Below are 24,894 nucleotides of genomic sequence, written 5' to 3' on the forward strand. Positions count from 1 at the left end.
AATTGCACGCTGCTTTTCACTTGTGCAACCACAGCAGTGGTTACCACGCAATTACATGTCACCATATACAAATGACAGTGCAGTTACAGTAACTTTACCAATTACAGGGAAATTGTACCCACTATGCTAAGAGGTTTTCACTTAGATATCATTCAGGAACACAAGACCGGGGAAAAGTTGCTCAAATTAACTAGAACTTGTACCAGCGTTTGGTTTTGGGGTCTGTAGTTTAAGCATCAGTTCAAGGGCTGGTGTCAAGTTTCCAGAGTGCTGCAGAATCTTAATGTGGTACAGACTTGTTATGTCTGCATTTATGTTCCTGCTGGACTGTGAGCATAAGGCTTCCCAACAGCCTCTGCCATCTACCTCCACATCGTAAAATTTGCAATTTCCTGAAGAGGAGGCTGCCTCTCTTATGGGGACCAACAGGTTTTTGTAGTCTTCAGGCCTTTTGCTCGGCAGAGCTCAGTGATTATTGCTAAGAAGCAACAGTGGCTATTAATTTAGCATCTCCTAGTTCTGAATTTCTGCATGATTACTGTGCCAAAAGATGTGTACAATATCCATTGATCAGTGAACCCCTAAATATACTCTAGACCCCAATACTGCAAAATTTAAGCAACGCTGGCAGTAAGTTGGCTTTTCTTATTTCTTGCTGCAGACCCTGGAGACACAGACCACAGCTGTGTCGCAGCCACAGGACCAGGGAGCAGCAGGTGCAGATGCTTTTCAGCCTGTGGCACGTTCCTCAACTCATATTCTCACTTTTACTGTGAACATTGCCTTACCGCAGGCTTTGGTCTGGTCAGCAGCAGGATTTCTGCTCTGGAAGCAGCAGCAGGCTATCAGAAGGAAACAGTTCATGTCCTCCAAAGGAGAAAACTAAGACTGACTATGTGCTTTTGTTACATCACATATATTTCATTTTCAGGCCCCCAGGCCAATACTGTCCTCAGCAAAATGACATATTTGCTTCTTGGCCACTTGCAGAGAAGACACTCCTAGCATTACGAGCGAAGGTGCAATTAAAAATCCAGCCTGAAAACACCACCAGGTTAATGAATCCGTGTTACTGGCAGATGGTGTACTGATGTGACCTCCGCTATATCCTTCAGGTCCTTCATCAACTTCAATTCCAAGTGTCTGCCATGAAAAATAGTCACTCTGTGTCAAGATAAACAAGATGAGGTGTGGAACCAACTCAGATACGTGGGAATATGTTTCTGTGGGATATTTACACTCTCTCTGTTTTGATATTGTAAGTTAAGGGATAATTCAGAGCCTTGGTTAGAGCCCAAGCAAGTGATGTAGGCAGGGAAGAGGGGCAGTACCTCCAGCAGCAACGCAGGCTGTCAAACTGAGATATCCCAAACGCTCCCGTTCATGGAAGCCTTCACACCCCACATCCCATTCATCATCGCTGTGTCAGCCAAATCTCTCTTTCGCAAATCATTTCCACCTCCTCCAAAAAAAAAAAAAAAATAAAAATCTGGCATTACAATTCCAAACCTCAGTATTAACACGCCAAGCCATGCAGCTGGGGTGAAAACCAGATCGCTGAGGTGTGTGGTCCCTGAGGTTCCTTCCCTCCCAAGCGGGAAACTGTCTGCAAACAGGAAGAAGGGATGGGACCTAAAGAGCAGCAAATGTGGCTGTAAAAGGAAGCTGAGCTCCTCTGCAGTCCCATAAAGTTCCCTCTCCTGGCTGAGAGGCTGGAGGATCATGTGGATGAGGCACTGAAGGATAAACAGAGGAATATGATCTCTGTAGCTCTCAGCTCGGTGCTTTCCGTGAGCTCAAAGAAATTCACTTAAAAAATTTCACGCGCCCCCAAAAAAGAGATTATTGAGTGTGGAGACTCTGCCTTTGAAACTGCCATGGTCTATTGGGTAAACAAACATTTGGGGATTTTTCAGAAGTGAAGTATTGATCAAATAAGCTGCTAGAGCTCTCCTGTAAGAACATATTCCAGCTGCAAAGCTGTGTTATGCACCTGAAACACAGCAGCACTGACTTCCCCTGGTGCTGCCAGGGAGCAAATGTCACAGAGGGAAAATCCTGGGTGAAAAGGGTTGTTCTGTGTAGGCAGAAAGACGCCTTTGGGAGAGGGAAAAATTGCCCCTAAAGGACATTGGATTTCCGTGGTAAGCCAAAGGTGATCTGTGTAACAAATTCCATCAACAGCAGCGGTGAAAGAGGTGAAAGAGAACTGAGCTCTGTGCCCTGCCAGCTCTGCCTCCGTAATCCCGAGCATCCTTGCCATAACTTGCGTTTCCCTCAGCTGTGTCCACCAAAAAGAGATGCCCAACAAGGAGAACTTCCCCACATTAAACTCTCATGTTCGTCTTCACCCCCGGCCCATTATCTCCTGCTACTTGCTAGTAACAGAATGGTTAAACCTGGGCTGAGACGGAGCATTTCTGGCAGCTGCCAGACACCCTCATTCCTATTCCAGTGACGCACACCAGCACCTTGCCGGATAGAGTCCAGCTGCCTCCCCTATGCTGGCACCACCAGACATTCTCTGCTGAATCACAATTACTATAATTATTATTTTGTTACACAGGCGAAATTATCATTTGGGCTGCAAAGTGCCACGCGCACCAACAGCGCTGGATAAATTAAACAACAACGCTGCTTTGCATGCAGGCAACACCTTCTCCCAGAGCCGCCTAAAAGCATTAATTAAGCCTCGCTGTGGTCCTGCAAAGGTAAGCTAAGTGTTGTAACGAACAACATGTATCTGTTGTTGCTCTTCAGCATGGGGAAATTGCTGGGTTGGGTACGAGAGACCCCGGCGTGCTCACCAAATAATGGAGAGTCGAAGGCTGCGCGTCTGTATCAGGGAGAACCGCCTTGTCTCTGGTCCTATAATCTGGTGAAAAACGGATGTAAATAAGCCTGGTTCTCATTTGAAACAACAAAATACATCACGCAGGCACCGGACAAGAAAAATCTCCCACTTGCTGCCTCTATCTGTGCAGATCTGGGGAGCTGAGGAATTCAGAGCACTCGTGTCAGCCACGTATAAATTCACTCAAGCCATTAACTCCCAACTCTTTTTCTTTTTTTTTGCAGCTGAAAGCAGGCCTGTGCGGCGGACGGCCCTCAGAAGCAGGGACACCATGACAATTACAGCCCTGTGTTTCTTGGCGCGGGATCCCGACCAATAGCCCTGACCCACTGATGAGTGCTGGGTCATTCCCTCATTAGGAGCAGCGCGTTTTTTATTATTCCCTTCTGCACGCTGCCTTGCTCGGCCTCTCCCACTCCCTGTCTGTGGCTGAATGCGCGCCTGGCTAATATTGCTTGTTTACAGGATAAATCAGCTGAACAAATCCCATTATATTTTGGACCAGTGACAATGACGGGGTAATGACATTGAAACAGGGAAAATACGATGTTGTTCCTACTGATCTAATGTCACCCACATGCTCTATCAGCTATGCCAGCTCCAATACTGCATGGAGGAAACAGAGGTCTCTCTGTCTGTCCGCAGCATTACCACTTAAATCTCTGGGTATCCTGTGCTTCAAGTACTTCTGTAACTACTCTAAGTATTATCTCCACAGAATCTGCACCATAAAGCAGAAAACACTAGGGATGAAACAGTGTCTTGTTCCTAAATTTAAGCAACTGGGTGCTGGTGGCACAGGGCAGGGTTTAGGTCTTATGGATTTCATGGCTATTTTATAAAGCACATACACATTACAGCAGCAGAGCCAGAACAAGAGCTTTTGTTATTCAGCTCCACGTCCCCATGGTCTCAGTCCCAGAGGTCTCCAAGTTGAAACCTCGTTGAAAGCTCTGGCACCCCGTGTCTCCGCTGGATGCAGGTAACGATGCAACGTGTCACACACACACAAACATCACTGTGCACGCTCAGGTGGGATCAATGTGAGAGCGTTTGCTACCTCCAGAATAAAGATGCGATAAAGGTTTGCACTTCAGCAAGCACAGTGAGGCCGCACTGCTCCGCTTCCTAACATTTATCTGTGCAAAGGAGTAGAGCTGAAGAGACGGATGGTTCATAGGTAGATGCGAGCATGACACCCAGCTCCATCCCGAATTTGGACATATCTATCCAGCCAGGTCTGTGCCAGCCCTACAAACACTGTGTTTGGTCCCAAAGTTGTTTTAACATCAACCAGAGTCTGCCTATGCCACTGCAGCATGGCCACGTAGATGCCACGCTGGAAGCATCTCAGGCACAAATATGGTCAGAGGAGACTTGGACACGTCTCTGTATGGACAACACTCTTTCCTGTCCCCATCATCATATCTTGTCCCCATTTTTTTTAGTGGCTACTCCCAGCATCTCTATTAATGCTGCCTGATGTAATGTGGATGCGTGCTTCTGTGCAATTCAGGTAAACACAGATATTTCTGGGGCAAAAATAATGCCCTGTGCCATGTGTGTGCTGGAATATAAAATAAATGCAGACATGTGCATCGGACTGTTCCCAGAGGCTAAAAATCTTCACTGATTCCCCAAGTACGAAGACAGACCCTGCACTGTTTTTCACCCCAACAACTCTACTCACATCAGGCCAGTGAGAAGGGGTCTGTGCAGGATTTGGGCTGGAAAGCAACGCTGAATCCAGCATACCCGTGACCCCCTCCTCAACAGAATGGTTATTGTACAAACCCCAGCTGCCCCCAGTCCGGAGGTGCTTTAAATAGCATCAGGCTCATGCAGGGAGACGCAGTCACTTTGCTTCTGGCTCTTTGCAGGATTTTTCTGAGTTTTGCTTGATGCTTTTTTTCCTTTTTTTTCCCCAAATGTTGCATAAGCTTTCCCCTTGGCCTGGGAGGCAATCTCCTGGTGAGGCAATATGAGGTCAGGTTTGTGAAATAGCTGATCAGCCGGCATGGAAGCGAACGCGAGGAGATCATATGGAGCCCTCTGAGAACGCGAGGCTGAGCCACGTGTGACCGCAGGGCTCGACCGCAGAAGAAAACAGCCCGGGTCGCTGGCAGGGGAAGCGGCAAAGATGGGTTCCCAGAAATAAAGGCAATCGAGGAGCACAAAGCAGACGGCCCAGGCGGCAATGTGGAAGCTGGCACCTCGCTCACTTGCAGAAGCATCTACCTGGAGGCCAGCGGAGGATGCTGAGAGATGCTGAGAGATGATGCTGAGCCACAGAGGCAGAGCCGGCGCGGTCCGGAGATGGGACTGATGGCTGGGGGAGGGAGCCGAGCCTGAAATATCTCAGACACAACAGCAAGTCAGCAGCCTTGGGCCCTGCTCCGTCTTCAATGAACATTTTGTGTGAGCAGGGTCAAGCAGACGCGAGGAGCCAGGAGGGAACAGCGCAGCGCGCACGGGTTTGGCACCCGGCCACTTAAAGGCAGAGGATTTCCTCCTATGTTTGGGAAGGAAATAGACGGCTTCACGGAAGCTTTTTTCAGAGCTTGATTTTTTTTTATTGCGGCACAAACAATGAGCATTTTGGAAGGAGAGGGTGCAGGGAGGGGATGTGATAAGACAATTAATGACAGGCAGTGTTATTTCTGATCTGGAGGTATCCTTTCAAGGACAGGTGTTTAATACTGAGGAGCACACTTAATGCCTTAAAGGCAATCATCCTCTCTGTGCAATTAGGGCCTGGCTTACAGCCCTTAAGTGCAAGCTTCAGTTTATGTAGGTGCTTAAGAGTTTTTGTTTTTCTCTCCCCTAGGCCCACTGAAGCCATTTCTCCTGCCTGGAGTGCAGAGCACTCTGCAGAGGCAGGGACATGTCCTTATCCCCACTGGCAGAAAGCAGAGAGGTGGCACTTGGGAGGAAGGACTGCAGCCAAGGAAAAAATGAAGATGAACCCATGCGGTGCCTAAGGAGCACCTGAAAATGAGTTTTCATCAGGTTAGTTCATCCACCTAAATGCTAGTTGTGGGCTTTTAAGGATATCCAGAGGTCAGGATGTTGCCAGCAGCTACACCCAGGCTGAACTGGGATGTGGATACTGGAAAAGTCCCAGTGCTCACCCCGAGCTACCCAGCTGCAGCTACGTACACCGACTGGAAAACCAGGAGGGTTTCACTCCTGCAACTCCGTTATGTGTCAGCCATCGTGTCCCTGGCACACCACAAACGCTGGGCTTGCTCGTCAATGAATTAGCACTAATTAATGAGCCTGCCTGGTCACATCGCAGTGGAAGAGGTGGGGAGCCTTTCCTAATTCCGGTTACCGAGGGGCCAGGACCTTGCTCAGAGCAGTGGAGATTTGAACTCGGTTGCTCTCCATTAGCCTGAGGAGCACGGCCTCAGATGTCTCTGGTCACTTCCACCACTGACAACAATCACGAGAAATACCAGCCACATCACTGGAGCGAGCTCCCCGCTCTGCTTTCGCCTGAGCAGCCTCACGTAGCAAGATAATATGACATTTCTCTCTATTAAAGTGTCTTTCACCCCAGAGCACGGCCAGCTTTGTCGGAGAGACAACAGTCAGGCCGTGAAGGGATGGAGAAAGGGGAGGGAGGAGGGTTTACGGGGGAGATGTGCAAATCACAGAGCTCAGCTGCAGAAATCCTAAGCCAGCACCCTACCCCTTGTCCAAGTGATATCCCCAATAAAACCCTCCATCCATTTGGGCTTCCCAAGCTGGCAGAGGACGCTGGTCATCTCTTCTCGAAGTGCTTGGCCCAGCAAGTCCCTCCAGCACACGCTGCACACACACGCTGCCATCCAACACAAACTGATGTGACCAATTATACAAATAGAGAGCTGGCAGGCACAGCCTGTTTGCTCCGTCTCAGCGTCTCCAGTGAGCATTCCCAGAGAGGCATTTCCCTATTTCTGAGGCTACTGTTTCTGCACAGGCTGCTCCCTGTCACTTTTTTTTTAGGATTCCTGCTCTTCTTTACAGAGGAAGAAGAGGAAAACACCATTAAAAGTTGGCCAAAAAGTGGTCCTCAACTGACTACGAGCCCTTTGGATCAGGAACATAAGCCTGTGTGATTTGGGCTAAAGGAGCGCCTGCAAAGCTTTTATGCGTGGTATATCCAGTCGAGATGAACAAAAGTCCCTATTGTACAAGCATGAGTGGCATTGACCTCACAGAGATTCACTTTGGATAGCCCTGCTGGCAAGCAGCGGCGCTCTGAGGTCTCATGAAACCGATAGCTCGTTCCTGTGACTCTGAGTCATTCCCCAGGGAAAGCGGCAGGCTCATGCCATGGCCGGCCCCACCAGGAGAAACAAGCACACGCTGTGTGTGCAAAATGTCAAGGCAGCAGCAGCACCGCGTGGACCACCTTCCACATGCTCCTCTCCCTTAGGGCTAAGCAAGCGTTAACATTCGTTTTTTTCCCCAACCTTTTCCTTCTAAGGGAAATTGTAGGGGGAATGATAGAAAGAGATGATAACCCCTGCCTTTTGGTTGATAAAGTGATTCTTTTTTCCTTTGAAAGAGACTTTTTTTCCAGCAACTCCATCCCATGTCCTTTTTAAATGACTCTATTTTGCTGTTCCCCATGATAGAGAGGAATGCAGTAGCAAGGATGTTATTCCCTCTCCCTGCAACAGTTGGGAACATCGGGCACAACACTTGGATCCGGGAGTCCCTGAGCTGTAAATGAGCTGCAAGTCACGTTTTCCTGTGCCTTAGCTGCCCCTCCTGTAAAACAGGGGTAATGCTCTCCCCAGCTTGGTGTCTCAGAAGTGTTCTGTCAGACCTGTGTGTTGCTGGAGAGGAAAATAATGACACACATTTTCTGTAGGAAAATTATGGCCACTCCATCATCAACAGCAGCCTCTCCAGGAGTCAAATTGTGCTTTATACCATATGCACTCGAGCTAGAAATGGCTCTTCCTGACCTGGTGGTACAGAGCATGGATCAGTCTCAACATCTAGAATGGGCAGGGGGAAAGAGGGAAGCAGGAAGGAGTAGGAGAGCAGAGTCCACGTGAGGAACAGACATACGGAGGAGATGCAGACCTCTCAGGGATCCAGGCAGTGGTAACCACAAGGATATTTTGGAGAGCTGGTGATTTAAATGTGGCTTGAAGCATCAGAAGGGGAAGCCTTCATGGCTGAGTTACTTGTCAGACAATGACTTGAGTCCCAAGTGCCCCACCTCCCCTGCCCTCTGTTAGCAAAGTGGTGGAAAAATATTGCCCAGCTCTTTGCACAACGCCTTTTGTTAGCTGGTCAGCTTCAAAAAAAACATTTCTGCTCTCTCCCACCTGACAACACTGCCATGAAAAACAGGAAGAGATTGAATACAGTAATTTAAGCAGTCAAACTCCATTTCCTGCCAAAAGGAAAAGAAAATACCGGCGAAAGGCAGAAACCAGGCGATAGTTGGGGACAGACAATTTGATTATCTTGGGCAGATATTTGCACTGTGTATCCGGTAAGAGCTGCAGCAGTGGAGGTGACACCTTTTCATTTCAGGGACTGCAGTCTGTTAGGCTGCAGAGCGGCGGGTGACGCTGGGAGGCAGATCAGGCTGGCGAGGAGGCTGGGATCTCCCCAGGTTACAGCCCTGGGTTGCAACCAGCTCCTAAGCCAGCAGTTGGTCCCTTCAGTTCATCCCTTCCCCCAGAAATGGTCCCTTCACACCTCCATCTTCCTCCCGAACTATCTTTTTTTATGTTTCTAAACAAATTCAGCATTTCCATCAATGGTTAGTTACAAAGTTTATGATATGCATTCGAACCCCAATCTTCTTTACCTGACATAAAGATTGTTTTCTGCCTTTATGAGCATTTTTTCCCTCTAGACCAGCCCTACCTTCTGCCAACACCTTGAGAATCTGTACAGCCTCACTCCCTCTGCTCCACAGACCGATGCACCACACTGCACCGCAAAAGTGGTTGCATTTTGGTGGCACACAACGCTTTTGGTAGATAGTCAAAGGGAACAGAAGTGCTTTCTGGGGCTATATAAGTAGTAATGGCTTCAGTATCAGGAAAGGAAATTTAGATTAGATGTGAGGGAAAGCTCCCTAGCAGCAAAGACAGATCATGTAGGGAGAGAGGGGAGCCTCCATCACTGGAGGTTAAGAACAGGTGAGACAAACATCTGTCAGAAATGTTATAAGTAAGGCAGAAGGGCAAATCAGATGACCTCATAAGACTCTTTTTTTTTTTTTCCCAGCTTCATTTTTCTCTGGTTATATGAATTTCTAAGCATTTGAGGTCAAGTGTGCTGTTTAAATATAAGCTATTATCCTGCATTTGCAAGGTACGGGCAGAGAGGAAAACCAGAGGTATTACCTGAAACTATTCACCACCTTGGTGAACATCACCAATTTGCAAATCAACTGCCCAGACATAAAAATCCATCTACTTTTCCTGATCTATGCTGAAGATTAAGAGGAGGACAGCTGTAGCAGAAGGATAGGAGAGGAACGAGCATCAAGGATTGTCTATTCACCTTTGGTTTTTCACAGGTCAGGCCTGACCGTGCATCAAGATGTGAGGACAGTGATGAGCCCAGCTCCATAATCCACAGTCTTAGAGTTAGTATCTCAGAGAAGGGCTGGAATATGTCCTCTAAGAGTATTTCTCTGCGATGCTCAGTGGGGGTATCCCACAGTTTCTTTCCACCCATCTGCTCCCTGCCCAGTGTACCAGCTGTAACTATTCGCATGCGGGATTTTGGCTGCTGGAAGCAGGGCAGCAGAACTGAACTTCAGGTTCACAGGCAGGTTGAGCCTGCACCAGCAGAGACACATTTGATATCTACAGAAAAAAAAATAAATAAATAAAAAGGAAAAATCACACTGGTAGCTTTGTAATTGGTTTTATAGCTGCTGCAAATCCATGTTCTAAAAGGCAGAGCAGCGGTACTGGTGGCTGGCTAGCAAGCAGGACATCAGCAAAGGAGACGAGGTCCTCATGGACATATGCCCAGGCTCCAAAATACTTCTCCAACCACCAAATATTTTCCAAGCTTAGCGGCTGGACTCTGCAATCCTTACAGCAGCCAAGTCACTAATACCTCGTCCCTCGGGCAGCACAGCTGATCTCAAGCAGGGCTTGCCAGCAGCTCTAAGTAGACTCATTTAAGGATAGCACAGCCCATTTAGTTACCTTTTCAGACCCCTGTTTTTTTCTCCAAGGATCTCCAGGCTCCTTTTCCAGATGGGAAGCATTAGTATCTCTGATTCACAGTCACAAAGATGCTCTTATAGTTTTCCCTACTGTGTCACTCAGTCCCTGATTCCTTGTCCTCTCCCCAGTCTCTGCAGCGCTGTCCCTCCAAATTCAGCCTGATTTATCCAGGATTCACCCCAAGGGACAGAGGAAAGCTGTTGGCCCTTTTTCCTCTTTCTAAAGCCACAGAAGCCATGTGATTGATGGGTTTCAAAATTCTCGATTTGACAGGTCCTGTGTTGCAAGCATTAGCATGGAGCACGAGCAGAGCAGATTTGCAAATACAAGGAGAGGCTTAAGAGCCCAGGAAAGTGACTCCAGTGGGAAGCTCCCAGCCTAAATCTAAAGGCAGTTTTTTGAATCTGCAGCAGCCTTGAGGCTAAACAAAAATAAATAAATAAATAACAATCAAAGCCGGATCCGGGCACAAGACTTTCTCCCTGTGCAGTGCTGCACAGGGAGTTTCACTACTGGCACAGGCCTAGACAGAAGAAATCCCACTAAAATGAAAGGGTTTGTCCCTCTGCACCTTCAGTGTAGGAGTGTGAGAGCACTGCAGTGTTGTGCAATGACGCTGAGGGTGCTGGTACAGAGAGGAATTAGGACAGGGTAAGGCAGAATCGATCTCCCTGCAATGAAATTTCCATCTGCTTTCCTCTTAGCGTGTCCTTGTCCTATAAAGGAGCAACAGCAGGGATCCCCCAGCAAAGAATGCTTGAGTACAAAGGACAGCATGAGTGGTCCTGTATCCCAAGCCCTGACTCTGCCATGAGATGATTTGGGCAGGAAAGCGCCCTGGTGTTTCTCCATATTCCCTTTGCTCAGTCTTAAACTTGCCTCTTACTTGAAAGAGCTAATTAAGGAAGGAAATCAAAGCCCAGAGAGGCGGTTAGTGCAGCAGCCGAGGTGCAGTGCTGGCTATAATGCTGATTTCTGCGCATGGTATCAAAGCCAGCCGCATACTGCCGGGGCTGAGGCAGATTTCCGCAATGACACTTCACTGAACTGGCGGAATAAACCAAGACAATTTCTTAAGACCATTTGTAGGTCAGGTAGACCAACCTCTTCCCCAGACCTGCACTTCAATCTTGCAGCATTTAATCCTTGATCTGTAGCCAGGCCTTAATTTTTCAGTGCGCAGACACCGCAGAGCTGGCTAGAAACAGGAAGACAAGGGACTTTGATGGTTAATGACCAGCGCTCCTCAGACACAGAAGAAATGAAGCCCTGGCTTCACAAAGCTCCGGGAACAAATCCTGCTCCAACTCTAGCCCAGAGAGATAAAATTCCACCATCAGACACAGAAACCAGCACAAGCAGCTGACTTTATCTAAGTACTGTTTTGGTTTAGGCTTGAGCCAAAACTGCAGAAGGAAACGTGATTTCACCCCTGATGAATTGCACAGTGAAATAACAACAACAGACCAATTCCTCCTAAAGATTTTAAGGTCCCTTGGCATAATCTGTCAAAAAACATAAGATTGCTGGGAAGGTCAGAAAGTGATACATTCCCCAGCTCTTCCATGGCAAACTGAGGCATGGAGTGGTTAAAGTAGGTGGTGTGGTGAGCCAGAGGCAGAGCCAGGACTGGGACAAGGCAGCTTCAGTTCCTCGCTCTAGCCACTGAGCCACACTTTAAGCTCTGTGAGCACATGAGGAGGTTAAACTCGGGTGGGTAGAGGCTTGACTTACCGCACTGCTACAGGGAATATCCTTGACTTTGAGCCAGGCCAGATCTAACGTCCCCTCTCCCCTGTAGCAGGACTGCAGCCTGTCCTTGATGCGATCGTTGATCTTTTTCAGGACAAATATGCAAAGAGCGGACTCATCCAAGGACTTCATCTTCCTTTTCTGCCCCTTGGAGAAGACTGTGAAGAGGATATCATCCTCAGGGCCTACACCCAAAGACCTCGCCAAAATGGCTCCAGCCTTGGACAAGTAGGCCGCCTGGAGCAACCGGTACTCAACCCCGTTCTTCTCACAACCAATGGGCACCTCGACATAGGAGTTAAAAGCTGTGTCCTCCTTGCACAAACGGACCAGCTTAGAGGTATAGACCTGCTCCTTTGTGGTGGAGCCAGGTGGTGAGATCATCTCAGGCTGCAGAGTTAGGAAATAGACAAAGTTTCCACTGCTGAAGCCATAGATGTAGTAGATATCAAAGTCAGGTATGATGGTAAAGGTGTCTGAGGGGATTTTAATCATGGAGGCCACAAACTCATCATGGAAAACGTATGCAAACATCCCATCTGCCTCAGAGTTCTTGGTTAGCTTTCTGCTGGAAATAGTGGGGAAATACTCAGGCTTGCCATCCACAGCAGTGGCAATGAACAACTTGTCATCCATGTTGCTGTAAGAAACGATGACTCCAAAAACAGAGCCGCTCTCGTTGACACCGGAGAGGTAATGCTCCTTCTTGTGGAAGGGCTCGCCCAGCTTGAAGAGGTCATCCAGCCTCAAAAGCTTACAAATGCCCTGGTAAAGGCTCCCACAGGCTATCAATCGATTCTCCTTATAGTCTATGAGGAGCATTTTGTTGATGTTGTTAGTGGGTGTCAAGGGTTCATTGCAGGTTTGGACTATCCTGGGAGGATAACACTTGGGATTATCTTCATCGGGACCAGTCTGGTGGGTCACCAGGACCTTCAGGTCACTGGAGAGTTTGTAGATCCTGTTGACAGCTCCCAGGTAAATGTGCCCAGTTCTTTCATCAACAACCAAGTGGTTGAAGTTCCCCTCTGCTTGGTCTCCGGTGAAAGTGATGAAGGGCCTCTTTGGGAGGGGTGGCTGCTGCCTACCAAGAGGCGACACCGTGGCAGATAACAGGAGATGAGAAATCAGGCAAGTCCACTTCCACATGGCTGGTGACATGTTTAGAAAGATTTGTATTCCCAAGGGAACAAAGACTGAAAGCTGTAAGTGTCTTCAAAACACCAATTCCCTGGCAGATTTTGTCCTACAAGCAAAGAGAAAAGAAAACAAAAGTACGTTACTATGGAGTATTCCTTCCTCCTCCCTCCTTCACAACCATGCCATCATCAGAGCATATTTAATTGCTAATCCTCCTTTTCTCGTCTCTGAGCTCTCTACTTACAGCCGGCACAAAGGGAGCCCTCCTGAAAGAAAAGATCCTGGTAGAAAGAGCAGAAATCACATAGCAGAATAACAAATCAGTGCCCTCTTAACCTCTGCTACACACATGTGTGCCCCATGGTGCAGCACAAGAATTCACTGGAAGCCAGAGCGGTGCAGAAGGCTAATGGTAGAATCATCAAGCAACATTACTGTTTGCACTGCCAACTTTGACCCAGTTGTGTATTTGCTAAGACAGGACGGGAGAAGGATTATTCTCCTGCTCTTCTGGATGAGGGACTGAATTCTGGAGAAGGTCAGGGACCTGCCTACAGGGACAAGTCCAGATGGATGCTGAGCTCTTTTGCAGCTCTTCAAGTTTGCCAGGAAGAAACCAGCTCTGGTCTGACATTAGCATCCTTTCAGGGAGACGCTGGTTCAGAGCAGGCCTGTTTGAACAGGCTCTCTGTGGCTACCAGATCAAAGCTGCCACATGCCAGCCCAGCTTGGAGTACAGATGTAGGAGCTGCGGTTTGCCAGCCTTCAGAGCCACATCTACGAAGGGCACACAGCCAAGCACAAAGCAAACTGAGTACCAGGTCCCCTCCCTCCCTTGGGCCATCACCGCAAGACTGCTCTTCACCCACTGCACAGCCAAGACAGCATTGTCTAAAAGAGAGTTCCGCTGGGCAATTTGGAGGAGAGAGAATAAAGGGGCTGCCTAATTATTAGCAATAATAAAGTCTAAAGGCTTCATTATTAGCAATAATAAAGTCTAAAGGAGCTTTCTTGCTCCACTCAGTCTCTTAAAATCGCCCAGGTTTTAACTGGGGTGGTGAAAGCTACATGGACTTCGAACAGCTGCTCTAATTTGGTGAGTGTATCACCAACACCCCATCCTTGTGCCTTGGAAATACATCATCCCATTCAAGACATCCACCTGCTCCCTGTTCCTCCTCCTCCTTTTCACGGTTGCTTCTGTACCAAGAGAAGGTTTGGCCTTGTATGGCCCCACAGAGCACCTGGAGGATGGAGTCCTGCCACCTTGGATCCTGCCAGCCAAGCTCTTTGCTAAGTGCTGACTGCACAACCTTTGTTACAGGTGGCCAGGCTAAAGCACATGGGTCTTCCCTCCCTCCCTCTTTAACATCCATATCAGAATTGCACAGAATTCTTCCTGCTTTTAAAAAGAAAACAAGTCAACCCCTAGCCTCAGAGATCTTTGTGATTTGGAAGCACTTCTGCAGGCCAGTGTCCTCCCATTTCTCACAGAGAGCTTTTGCTGAAAACAGGGGTGTAACTTGCTGAGCAAAGGTGATGACAGCAAGCCCTGTGCAAGGAGGAGACAAGGGAAAATCACTGTTTGCAAATCCCAGCAGGGAGGAAGGGGTGGTAGTGACACGGGTCTGGCATTCACAGCTCTTTCAAATCTGTGCAACTCTGCCAGCGCCAGCGGAACTGAAAATTTTACTTCAAGGAATAACAAAGAGAATAAATCCTATCTTCTTTTGACCTGCAGACTGATTAGATCTGATAGTGGAAAGGGTAAGTCTGGGCTTCCAGAGCATCCACCACTTTCATGCCACCCCAAATATTTCAAAGTTCTCACAGGAGGCAGAATTTCAAAGCAGCTGTATGATCACCTTCACCTCCCACTGCCCTCCCTACCACAGCAGCCGCAGGCATTGGATAGATGACAGCCAAAGGTCATTTCACATTTACTTTAGGCATGTTTATCCTGCTCTGCTTTGCCTTTCTGGTCAAGCAAATATTTAATAAAATCAAGCTTATACTGCAGAGTTCGCAAGACTGTCTTGCGAGCTGGAGAGGATTTGCTCTACAGGAATACGCAGGCCAGTCACGTAGGTTTTTAATAACCTTTATTATGATAGATAGAACAGTGATGGGTTGAGCTCTCCTACACAAGCGTTCCTCTTTCAAAAGAGGCCATCCTTGAGAGAGCAGCAGAAGAGGGAAGCTGTCCCTGTTTGAGTCCTGTGTTCAGAAACATCACGTGGCGACCCTGAACACCAGCTCCCTTCGCTTATGACTTATGATCCATATTTCTAAGAGACACTGGTTTGATCAGGCACTAGGCAGGTCTAGAAAGAAATTATTGTTTTGAAGTACAAAAAAGATAGCTATTTTACCCCTCTATTTTACCGTATTTTGCTCCTCTTAGCCCTGCAGAGTCAGCACAGCTGCAGGACAGGGAAATGGGAACTTCCGTGACCCCGAGACTGAAGAGGCAGCCAAAAACCCCTCTTCTGCAACAGGAGCTGTCTGCCCAAAGATTGTTACAGAGCCCAAAAACTGAGTTATACCAACAGGAGGAAATGTCCCCTTTAAAATAAGCCATCAACTCAACTTAAGAGGAGATGCGCTCGAGATGTGAAATCTTTGAGGCCCAACCAAGTGAGAATTGTGACCGACTTTGAGATGTGTCTGTCACTTATCGGGGGAGAGGGAGGTGGGGGAAAACTTCCTCCAGGAAATGACAGCAAATTTGGGCTGGAAACTAGAGTGACCCCAGGAAGGTTAGAAGAGGAATCCTTTTTACAGCAGAAAAGGACACTTCAAAAATAGCAAATCTCTAGGGGAAAAGTTATTCACCTGCAGTGGGAAAAGCCTAGACATTTTACCAGCCCTGATAGCCACCAAGCAAACCCAGAAGCAGCCTTTCAGAAGGAAGGAGGGAGCCTGGGGCTATCTTGCCATCTTCCACCAGCAGTCTGAGTGACCTTAGGAGGAAGGTTTTTCTCTTTGAACACTTCTGGCGTTTCCCATCTCACCCGTCTGCTCACTTTTTTATTCCTGCATCCTGGAGTCCCAGTCGGTACTTGGGCCTCTCAGGGCCATCATTTATAATTTGGCTTAATTATTAAATAACAGCAGAGGGCAGAGGCAAGGAGGATTGGTTGTTTAGCCTGCAGAATAGAGCAGGGTTTGCAGTAGTCCTTAGAGGATGCACCAAGAAGAAGGGGGTTTTATGCATGTCTTTTTATTGCTTGCATTTGGATAGTGGGAAATCATAGCAGCTGGGAAGACAAATAATGCAGTGCCGTAGACATACCCAGTCTTTTAAGCTGCTCAGTCGTCAACAGTCTAATTAAGTTATAAGAAAAATAAACAAAAGGCCGAACTGAGCAGGCAGTGAGGTTTGGCTTAGGCTCTGATCTTGGCATTCCCAAAATAAACCCAAACCACCTCCCCACACTGACCACATACCCTCTCCTCCCCCCCCCACGAAACGTAGCCAGCAGAGATGCCACGACCCAGTGCAGGGCTCCTGTGTGAGACCAGACTGTCCTTCTGAGCAGAGCTACGTGGCTCCTGCCACAGCAGCCTCTTCAGCAACACATTCAAGGTCCCTGGAAAGGTCACACAGCTTCTACAGCCCCAGGGATGTGTAGCAAATGATGTTTTGGTAGAAAACAGCCCTTCTTTTTCTCCATCTATCAGGAACGGCTGCCCCTCTGCTCTGCTGGACTCTTCACATGCAGCAGCTGTGCTGAGGGGATGCAACGGGCCATAACAATGCCCTACAAGTTTTTCTTTGAGATTGGGTCTCCCAGGTGAATATCTTCATCTCCCCAGCGCGTGAAAGAGCAGAGAAATTGCCTCCTTCTTTAACCATGCTAAGGAAGTGATGCTACACAACCTTCATGACATTCAGCAGTCCTGAAGGAAAATATTATTCTTTTATTCAGAAGAGGAGCTACACCAGTTGTGAACCTAGATTGGACATGAAGGTGGCACAGAGGAAGCCTCCTCCCAAATCCATCTGGTTCAGACAAGGCTCCATCCATGCTCAGCACCAGGTATATCAGCGGATGGTTTCTGAGTCAGCTCTCCCAAAAAGTCTCACACCACCCTCTTGCATGTAGAACTAGGGTCTCCACTCTATGGCTTGCAAATGACACATTGCCCATAAGACTCCTTGTTTTTGCACAATTTGGTTTAAAAACTTGTTTCTTCCTCAAGGACAGCAAGTTATGGTGCCACCCTACAGCACTGTTACTTGCTGTTGTTGACCATTTCCAGCAAAAGTTGGAGACCAGTGAGTAAGAGAACACAGGTTGGTCTTGCTCTGACCCCTCCAGCAAACAATCCCAAGACTCTATGACATGCAACCCTATGTGCCCTGGACCAGAAAAAAAAAAAAAAGGTTGCAAAAAACCCTATGGGGAAGAAACTTTCCTAGCTTCTTTTAAATCAACTGGTGGTTGTTATTAGATGGGAAAGGTAGAGGGTGCTGAATATATCCTCAAAACCTAGCCAGTTTCAAGGGGAGAAAGTCAAAAAGGACTATGTGCTATGTCTGAGGAAGTAGGAATAAAGCAGGAGTAAAGAGAACACAAAGGACTGGTCTGTGCAGTGAGAGAGAGAAGGACTTGGGTAGAAGAATATAGAGAGAAGGGAAAGAGAGGTGGGACATTCGGTTTTGATGTCAATCTCATAAAAGCCACGCTCACGTCCCTCTATCAGAGACCACCACAAATTCACCCCACTGCAATGACAGCTCCAAAGGGGAACGTGTCCCTGGGTGCTGATGGGAGACAGCAGCATCTCCCCGTTTGGTTCACACACACACAAGCCTCCTGCCACCAGAGGTGGCAGACAGATCCAAATCACCAGGTCCCCTGCCATCAGTGCCTTCTGCAGCAGGGACAGCACAAGGTCAGCAGCAACATTTCCTGAGAACAGCCACACGTGAGAGCCTGGCTGCAAAGAGCCATGGAAGAAAAACTACTCTGGGTCCAGCTCCAGCCAGGGACTCAGAGCAAAACACACATTTAAACCTAGAAGAGGACAAAAACAGGCCCAAAAACAGCTCCAGGAGGGGAACAAATCCACCACCCCCTCCTGCAGAGCAGGTCCAGCACCACCCCACGGTCCCAGTACATGGTGGAGCAGGCTCAGATGGACCCCAATGGATTCTTCACCAGGGAGCACCTAGTTAGGAGGAAGCCAACAGCACCCAGAGCAATGCCAAGAGCACAGGCTCAGCGGTTAATGAAGCCCAGCATTAATCAGGCAGCACACTCCTCTGTTTGCTTTTGCTCTGCTCAGGCACAGCTATTCATTTGCTGGGACACGGGAGGCCACGCACAGATGCTGACAAGGCAGACGTCCAGCCATGGAGCCAGCACACAGCAATTCAGCACCAAGTGCAGCTACACAATCCCTTTAATCTCAGCTAAAGATTTTTTTTTTCCTGGCTTCCTTTAATAAAACCTGATTACCATGGATAGGCGCTTTTCTTTGGGAGCCGGCATGGCAAGAAAACCCATACAGACACATTGTCGACAACTCCCCTGACAAAGGCCGGCTTCTAACTTCAGCTAAATCCTTTCTCCCTGAACTTACAACCTGTCTGATGCCTTTTTGCAAAGCAGAAGCAAGTCTCTCTTTGAGGGCACCCAGCACCAGAGCATCTTTTCTTTGGAGCTCACCACAATGAACAGATCCCAGCACAAGCTGCAGCTTGTCCCAAATAGAGAGATTAATTTCAGCAACGGGTTGTTTGCAAGGCACTTAAGCCCCGGCGACACAACGTGGCGTTCACTCATCACACAGATTATTCCATTCAGGCACTCGGAGGGTGCCCATCACCTTGTTACCTGTGCATCTGCCAGGAGCGTATTAAGTGAGAGGATTAACATTTGCCATGAGTGGGACTTTTATTCCTTTCTTCCTGATTCACCGTCTGAGAAAACTGCATGTGGATGCTGTTTCTCCCTGCGTTTCAGACTTGGTTTCCTACCAGCAAAATCAGGTCAGAGCTGCGCTCCTTTGTGCTTGGAAGGGAGACGGGAGAGGCTTGTAATGATTTCTTGGTTCCTCCAGGAATTTACTTACACAGAGACTCGAGTGAAAGAACACAAATAGTCGGTGCCACAGAAACAAGAATGGAGTTTTGAGGTCATGGAAATGACCTACAAATCCAGAGACCGGGGTTAAACTCTGTTTTCTGGAGCAGGCTTGCCTATGAGTCTCCATGGGTGTGTTTCCCCTGCCACAATACAGGTTACTATTTTCCAGTCTCCCAAAATTATTCCGAGGACATCTATTAAAAATATTACTTATCACAGCACTGGGGAACACCCCAAAGCATCAAAGAATTGTAGGAAAAGCACACTATGTCACAACAGTGCCTTGCTTTGTTGATCCCAGCCTGAGGAACATCTTTATTACAACAGATAGGTCCAAAGCACCAAGAAAAGTGGAGAATGACAAAATGCAGAGTGACAGGTTAACTTTTGCTTCAAATTCCTATTCTTTTCCCCCATAAAAACCACTGTACACTCCTGGAGCTTCACCTTCCCCACTACAAAATGTTTTTCTACTGTATTTCACTGAGGTGCAGCTCTCACGGGGATGGCAATGGCCAAGAAATTAAATGGCACTTGCAGCTCAGAAGACCCCAATCGGATTGTGACTTCAGACACAAAGAGCAATAACCACAGCCCCTGCCCCTAAAGGCATGATGCATATGGAAAAGCAAATGAACTGGGTTTCATCCCAGCAGGTTTTCCCGGCTGGTGTATCAAGTACATCACTGTAGGACACCCATGAAGAAAATGACATTGTCTTCCTCGCAGGCTGCACCTACACTCGCAAATTCCCTTCAAGGCCTCGGGGGCTCTGAAGGGTGCTCAAATGAAGCCTTAAAATTTTCTGGACCTAGTCCAGAAGTGACCCCTAAAACCTTGCACAAGGGACTCAGACCTCAGGTTCTCCCCTGAGCCAGCAGGCAGCTATTTTGTTTTTGGCAGAGGCTGCAGAACACAGTTTCTGTTGCATTGAATGCCAGTGGGTGGATGTTTCCCCCTGCTTTGCAATCTTAGGAAGATCTGTGAGACACAATTCCTCTCTCTCAGGCTGAAGTCTTGTAATTAGCACTGTATAAATCCATGAAGAGCCAAATCTCATAAGACAGAGACCATACTTCAGCTGTCTCCTGAAAGCCTGGCACAGAGAACAACTCCAAATTCACAGTGACTTTGTGATCCCTGGCTATTTCACTCTCTAGATCTACATGAGGCACCAGCAAGGATAAAACATGGGGCTTGCAGGAAAAACAAAACCTTTAAACCTTGATCTACTGCTTGCTGGAGCACCGAGATCTATATTTGGAGCTGCAGAAACCACTTGCAAAGAAGCCAGGAGAGAATCCCCAATCTTCAAAGCCTGCGATTTTACTACATATTCAAAAGGCAGCTGGAGCAGAGCAGCCTGAGAAGCATAGGGTAAAAGCAGTAGGATGGGAAAAATCAAAAATGATACCATGATGGGGAATAAAGCTTGGAAATTAAGCGGGACAAAGATCCAATGTATTTGCTGGGTAGGATCAGGCTTTCTGCAAACAGGACGAGCCTCAATAACCAGTTACCTGTGCTTGATGGCTCAGAGATGCTCACTCATATAATGACTGCAAAATTGCCCAGCTTAAAATGATTAATGCAGAGCAAGGGTACTCGCCGAGATCCAGGATCCTCTGGAGTAAGGACCATCAATCCTGCAAAAAACCTTACGCTGAGAAATAGGCTGAACACACAGCAGGAGCAGGAACAGAAAGAAAATGCCATTAACGGTCCTGTATTGCTGGGAAGGAACAGAGAGAGGGACGGTGATTTCTCTTCAGTGACACAGGGTTTGCAGCACAGGCAAGAACAGAAACTCCCGTAATGCTTTATTCAGCATAAAATTTCCTCCTTTCATTCTGTGGCAGGTATCCAAACTGTTTTGGAGCACCAGCCACTGGCCGTGGAGAGGGTCAGTGGAAAGAAAGATCTGAGGCAGCAAATCCTTCAGCCTCATCTTCCCACGTGAAAGGCTAAGGACAGGGATTAGTGAGTACAGTCCCATAAAGCAGGGATGGCTAGACCATCTCACATCTCAGCCAGCTCCTGAGTCCAACACACACATTATCACTAGCGGGAAGAAGCAGTGCTGACTGGCATTTTCCCTTCCGATCCTAAATAAAAGCTTTGGTTTACTGAAGCCATTAGTGATATTTTTATGGTGACGTCCGTACTGGGGATCATGGAAAAAAATATCAGACTTCTTGTTTCATACTAATTCTGACCAAATTCTGAAATGCTTCTGGGTAAGTCTTGGTGCCCCCATGAATCTCCTGGGCAGACACATGCCATTGATTTTATCACTCTGCCTTTAACGTGACAGCTCTTCCACCATCTGTTCCATCCTTCAGCCCCTGAGCAGGTCACATGAAGGACAGTCTTCTTCCATGCTTCTGTAACACCGAGGGCAATTAGGTCCCAAACTCATTAGTTCATAACCTCATGAATCAAAGAATGGTTTGGGTTGGAAGAAACCTTAAATGTGATCCCCTCCCAGCCCCTGCCATGGCAGGGACACCTCCCACCAGCCCAGGCTGCCCCCAGCCCCATCCAGCCTGGCCTTGGGCACTGCCAGGGATGGGGCAGCCACAGCTCCTCTGGGAAACTTGTGCGTGTAAAGTCTTTACTTCATTCCACTTTAAAGTATCCTATTTTTTTTCTGGACCTGTGGGCTTGAAAAGAGGTTGTTAAGAGATCTCAGAAGTCTGCCTACTCCATATTTCTGCCCCAAAGTTCACCACCTCCAAATTCCAGGTGTCTTCTGAGATTGCTACAAAACATAACTTCATGTTTACAAATGGAAAACTACAGTGGGAAATAGACATTTTCTGAACAATATTAATCTACTGCATGCTTTACTTGGTCCTCCTTAGCAAAAGTAATAAAAACTACATTAAAATTGTTTATAAATTGCAACTGTACTGCCATAAGAGAACTTCTTGTTAAGTTCTAAGCAAAGCACTGCTCAGTGCAGCTTCTGTGTTCAAAGATTCCCCCTGAGAAAAAAATATCTGAGATGAGCCCAAACGAGAGATGTCCTTTCAGAGGACTTCCCCTCAGAGTGCTTTGGCTAAAACCTTCCGTCCCCACTTGACTTGGAGCTTTTTGAGATGTCACCCGATCCAGAAGGCAAACAAAGTGGCAAGGCTCTGATGGAGAGCCCGATGCTTGCTCTAGCAGAGACCTCCAGCTGAGACACAATTTCAAGCCCAGCAGCAGCAAGGGGGATTGACTACTTGTTCTGCTGATAGCTGTAATGAGGCGGTATGGACACGGCCCTGATAAGCAGCAGCTTTGTGATCATTTGGGGGGGGAGGGGGGAGCAAGGGAAGAAAAAAAAAGAAAAAACAGCAGTTAGACATCCATCCCTGAAGTCAGTACCACCACAGTCCCATAAAACCTCATTTTACAGGCTGGGAAGAAGACAAAAGAAGACCACAAGCAGCACTTTCAGCAGAGAATCAATAGCACAACTCCTCCTCTTCCAAATTAATAACTACAACAACAATAATAACACGAGCAAACTATTTCAAACTTGTCCATAATTTTCTCTTCCAGTGACTTTTTTCGCTGCAAGGCAGAGGACAAGCTAGCTGCTGCCAAGACATACATAGGCCAATGGGAAGTTATTCTTAGAGCCCTGCCCAGCTGTTGCTGCAGGATAACTAGCTCCTAATTATGCCTCAAGATATCACTGAGCTAGACAGGGCACCTATGGCCAGGATCTGATCTAGGCAAGAGACAGGATTGTGTTAATACAGGCCAAAAAAAAGATAATCACATTGCTCTGTTTGTTAACAGGAAGATTAGAAGAGATCTGATGTCGTATACATAAACCCAGGCTGCGTTTGCAAGGGGATACACAAATGTGTCCTGTACAGCATGCAGGCATTTATTTTTGCACAGAATTAGGCGATTTCTCTACACCCAGTTCAGGGCAGGTATGCATACATAATTACACCAGGCATTAACAGCAACACCTATAGCTCAGGTTGCCTGCCATGTTCTATAGCAGGACTCGGATTTAAGGTCCTCATTACCTTGACAGACATTAACCGCTCAGTGGACAATTTCCCCAGCTCGGTGTCTGCCTCGGGCTAACATCTCTGGAGGAAGTTGCATTCACAATTGCTTGGGCAATTCTGAGAACTAAATTAGGAGAAAAGTTTTTGCAAGTTAACAATATTTTTGTGTGTGTTTGGCCTTGGTTATATGCCTTCCACTGTCTTACAGGAAAGATTCCTTGCTTTGGAGCAGGTAATGATAATTGGGAGAGTCCTCTCCTGCTGTCAAGGGGATCTTCTGGATATGCCTGAAAGTGTCTGAATTTGACCAGGTTACAGCACCTAATAATCAGTAAGTCACAGGTAAAGGATTTGCCCTTGCCACTGCTCCCAGGATGGATCAGATGGCGCTTGGGCTATCACCACAGGATGAGTAAAACATTCCCAACATCGGGGATGAAGGGACTAAGCAGGTTTTCCCTACACTTATTCCCTGTGTCAGCTGGAGGCTGCTGTGGTGCTAAGCACTGCAGCAAAGGAAAACTCTTCTGTGCTCCCTGATGGAGTTATGCTGCAGCTCAGCTTAATTAACCCAACTGGCAAGCACAAGAGGAGGAGGCTCTGACACAAGGAAGGGAAGGCTGGAAGTGGAGGAGGGAGAAAAAAAAAAAAAACTGGGTAGAGACAATTTAGTAAAAGGGATATGAGGAGAGACTGGGACACGTGGGCAGATTGCAGATTTGCAAGTTCTGTAAGAACTAAAACATTCCCTCTGCATGAATAGTGCATTGATCCCACAGCTCCTGACTCTCCTGATTCCCCTGAGATGGGCTTCTTCCAGCTACTGACACATCTGAGGTCAAATCAGTTATACAAGATTAAAGTTTGGGGGAGAAAACTCCATTTTTGGCTTGCTCGTGAGCTTGGAAAACATGTATTAAAACAAGAGGTGCGACTGCAAGGAGGAGAAAGAGGGGGTGAAAAAGAGCAGGTAATTGCTGAACTTTAGAAACAAGCAATATGCCACAATGCACAGAATATTCCTGAGCCCTTCTACATTTGTTTAGAAGAGGCTGCGTGAGCAAAGGACAATCCTATCCCCTTCCAACTCCTTCTCAACACCAATATTTAACGCCAAGCCTAGAAGGTGTTACCAAATCATGAGACTTCGCAGAATCAGGAGCAGCAGCTCTCACTTACAGACTATATCTGAATATGTTAAAACCACCCGAACCTTGGGAGGAGCAGGTAGTGCAGACCCTGGTGCCGTGACCTTGCTGCTATTTTGCCATCCTGTCGTACATCACCCTAGCACATCACACCTTGTCCTGAAGGACCATTTCATCCCGGCTCGGTAAAATAACACATCGCTGCTTGCAAAAATAACCAAATAATCCTACAAATATCCAAACCCTATCTCCAAAAATTTCCATCCAGAAACACCCCAAGGAGACAGAGGTCCAGGGAGCAGAGGGCTTGGCCAAGGTGACACAGAGTCAGCACGGATGAGCCAGGCCCACAGCCCATGTGTTCAACCCCCAGCTCACTGCCACAAAGACACAACAGTTATTCCGCAGAGCCATGTGTGCAGCACCAGGGGAACCTCCTTTATAGCTGATTTTCTCAATTATTTTCTCCTCCGGTGCAGTTTTTAGGAGCACGCGCATGCCCTAATGGCTCCAGAGTGGTGAATTCCCATCAGTCTTAAACCCATCCGCTCTGCAAGCACTTTGCCAGCCTCAGCAGAATGGGTGCATTACACGCTCAAGTGTCATTGTTGAAGTTGCTTTAAATAGTCCGGTGGTCACTGTACTCAGCCATGTGTCTGCACGGACGCGTCCAGGGCG

General features: G+C 47.5%; 1 protein-coding gene across 1 annotated transcript in view; it reads right to left on the minus strand.

Moving 5' to 3' along the window:
• PLXNA4 (plexin A4) overlaps nucleotides 1-24,894 on the minus strand; it is a gene marked incomplete at its 3' end in the record, with an annotated part of 399,326 nt that overhangs the window by 360,972 nt on the left and 13,460 nt on the right. Inside the window, exon 2 of the mRNA XM_084283189.1 lies at nucleotides 11,797-13,060. Within this exon, the coding sequence (XP_084139315.1) occupies nucleotides 11,797-12,975 (1,179 nt within the window). The 5' untranslated portion in view covers nucleotides 12,976-13,060. The remainder of the gene's footprint in view (nucleotides 1-11,796; nucleotides 13,061-24,894) is intronic.

The sequence above is a fragment of the Netta rufina genome, assembly GCF_964035555.1.
Source record: "Netta rufina genome assembly, chromosome: 1".
In the NCBI taxonomy this organism is placed as follows: domain Eukaryota; kingdom Metazoa; phylum Chordata; class Aves; order Anseriformes; family Anatidae; genus Netta; species Netta rufina.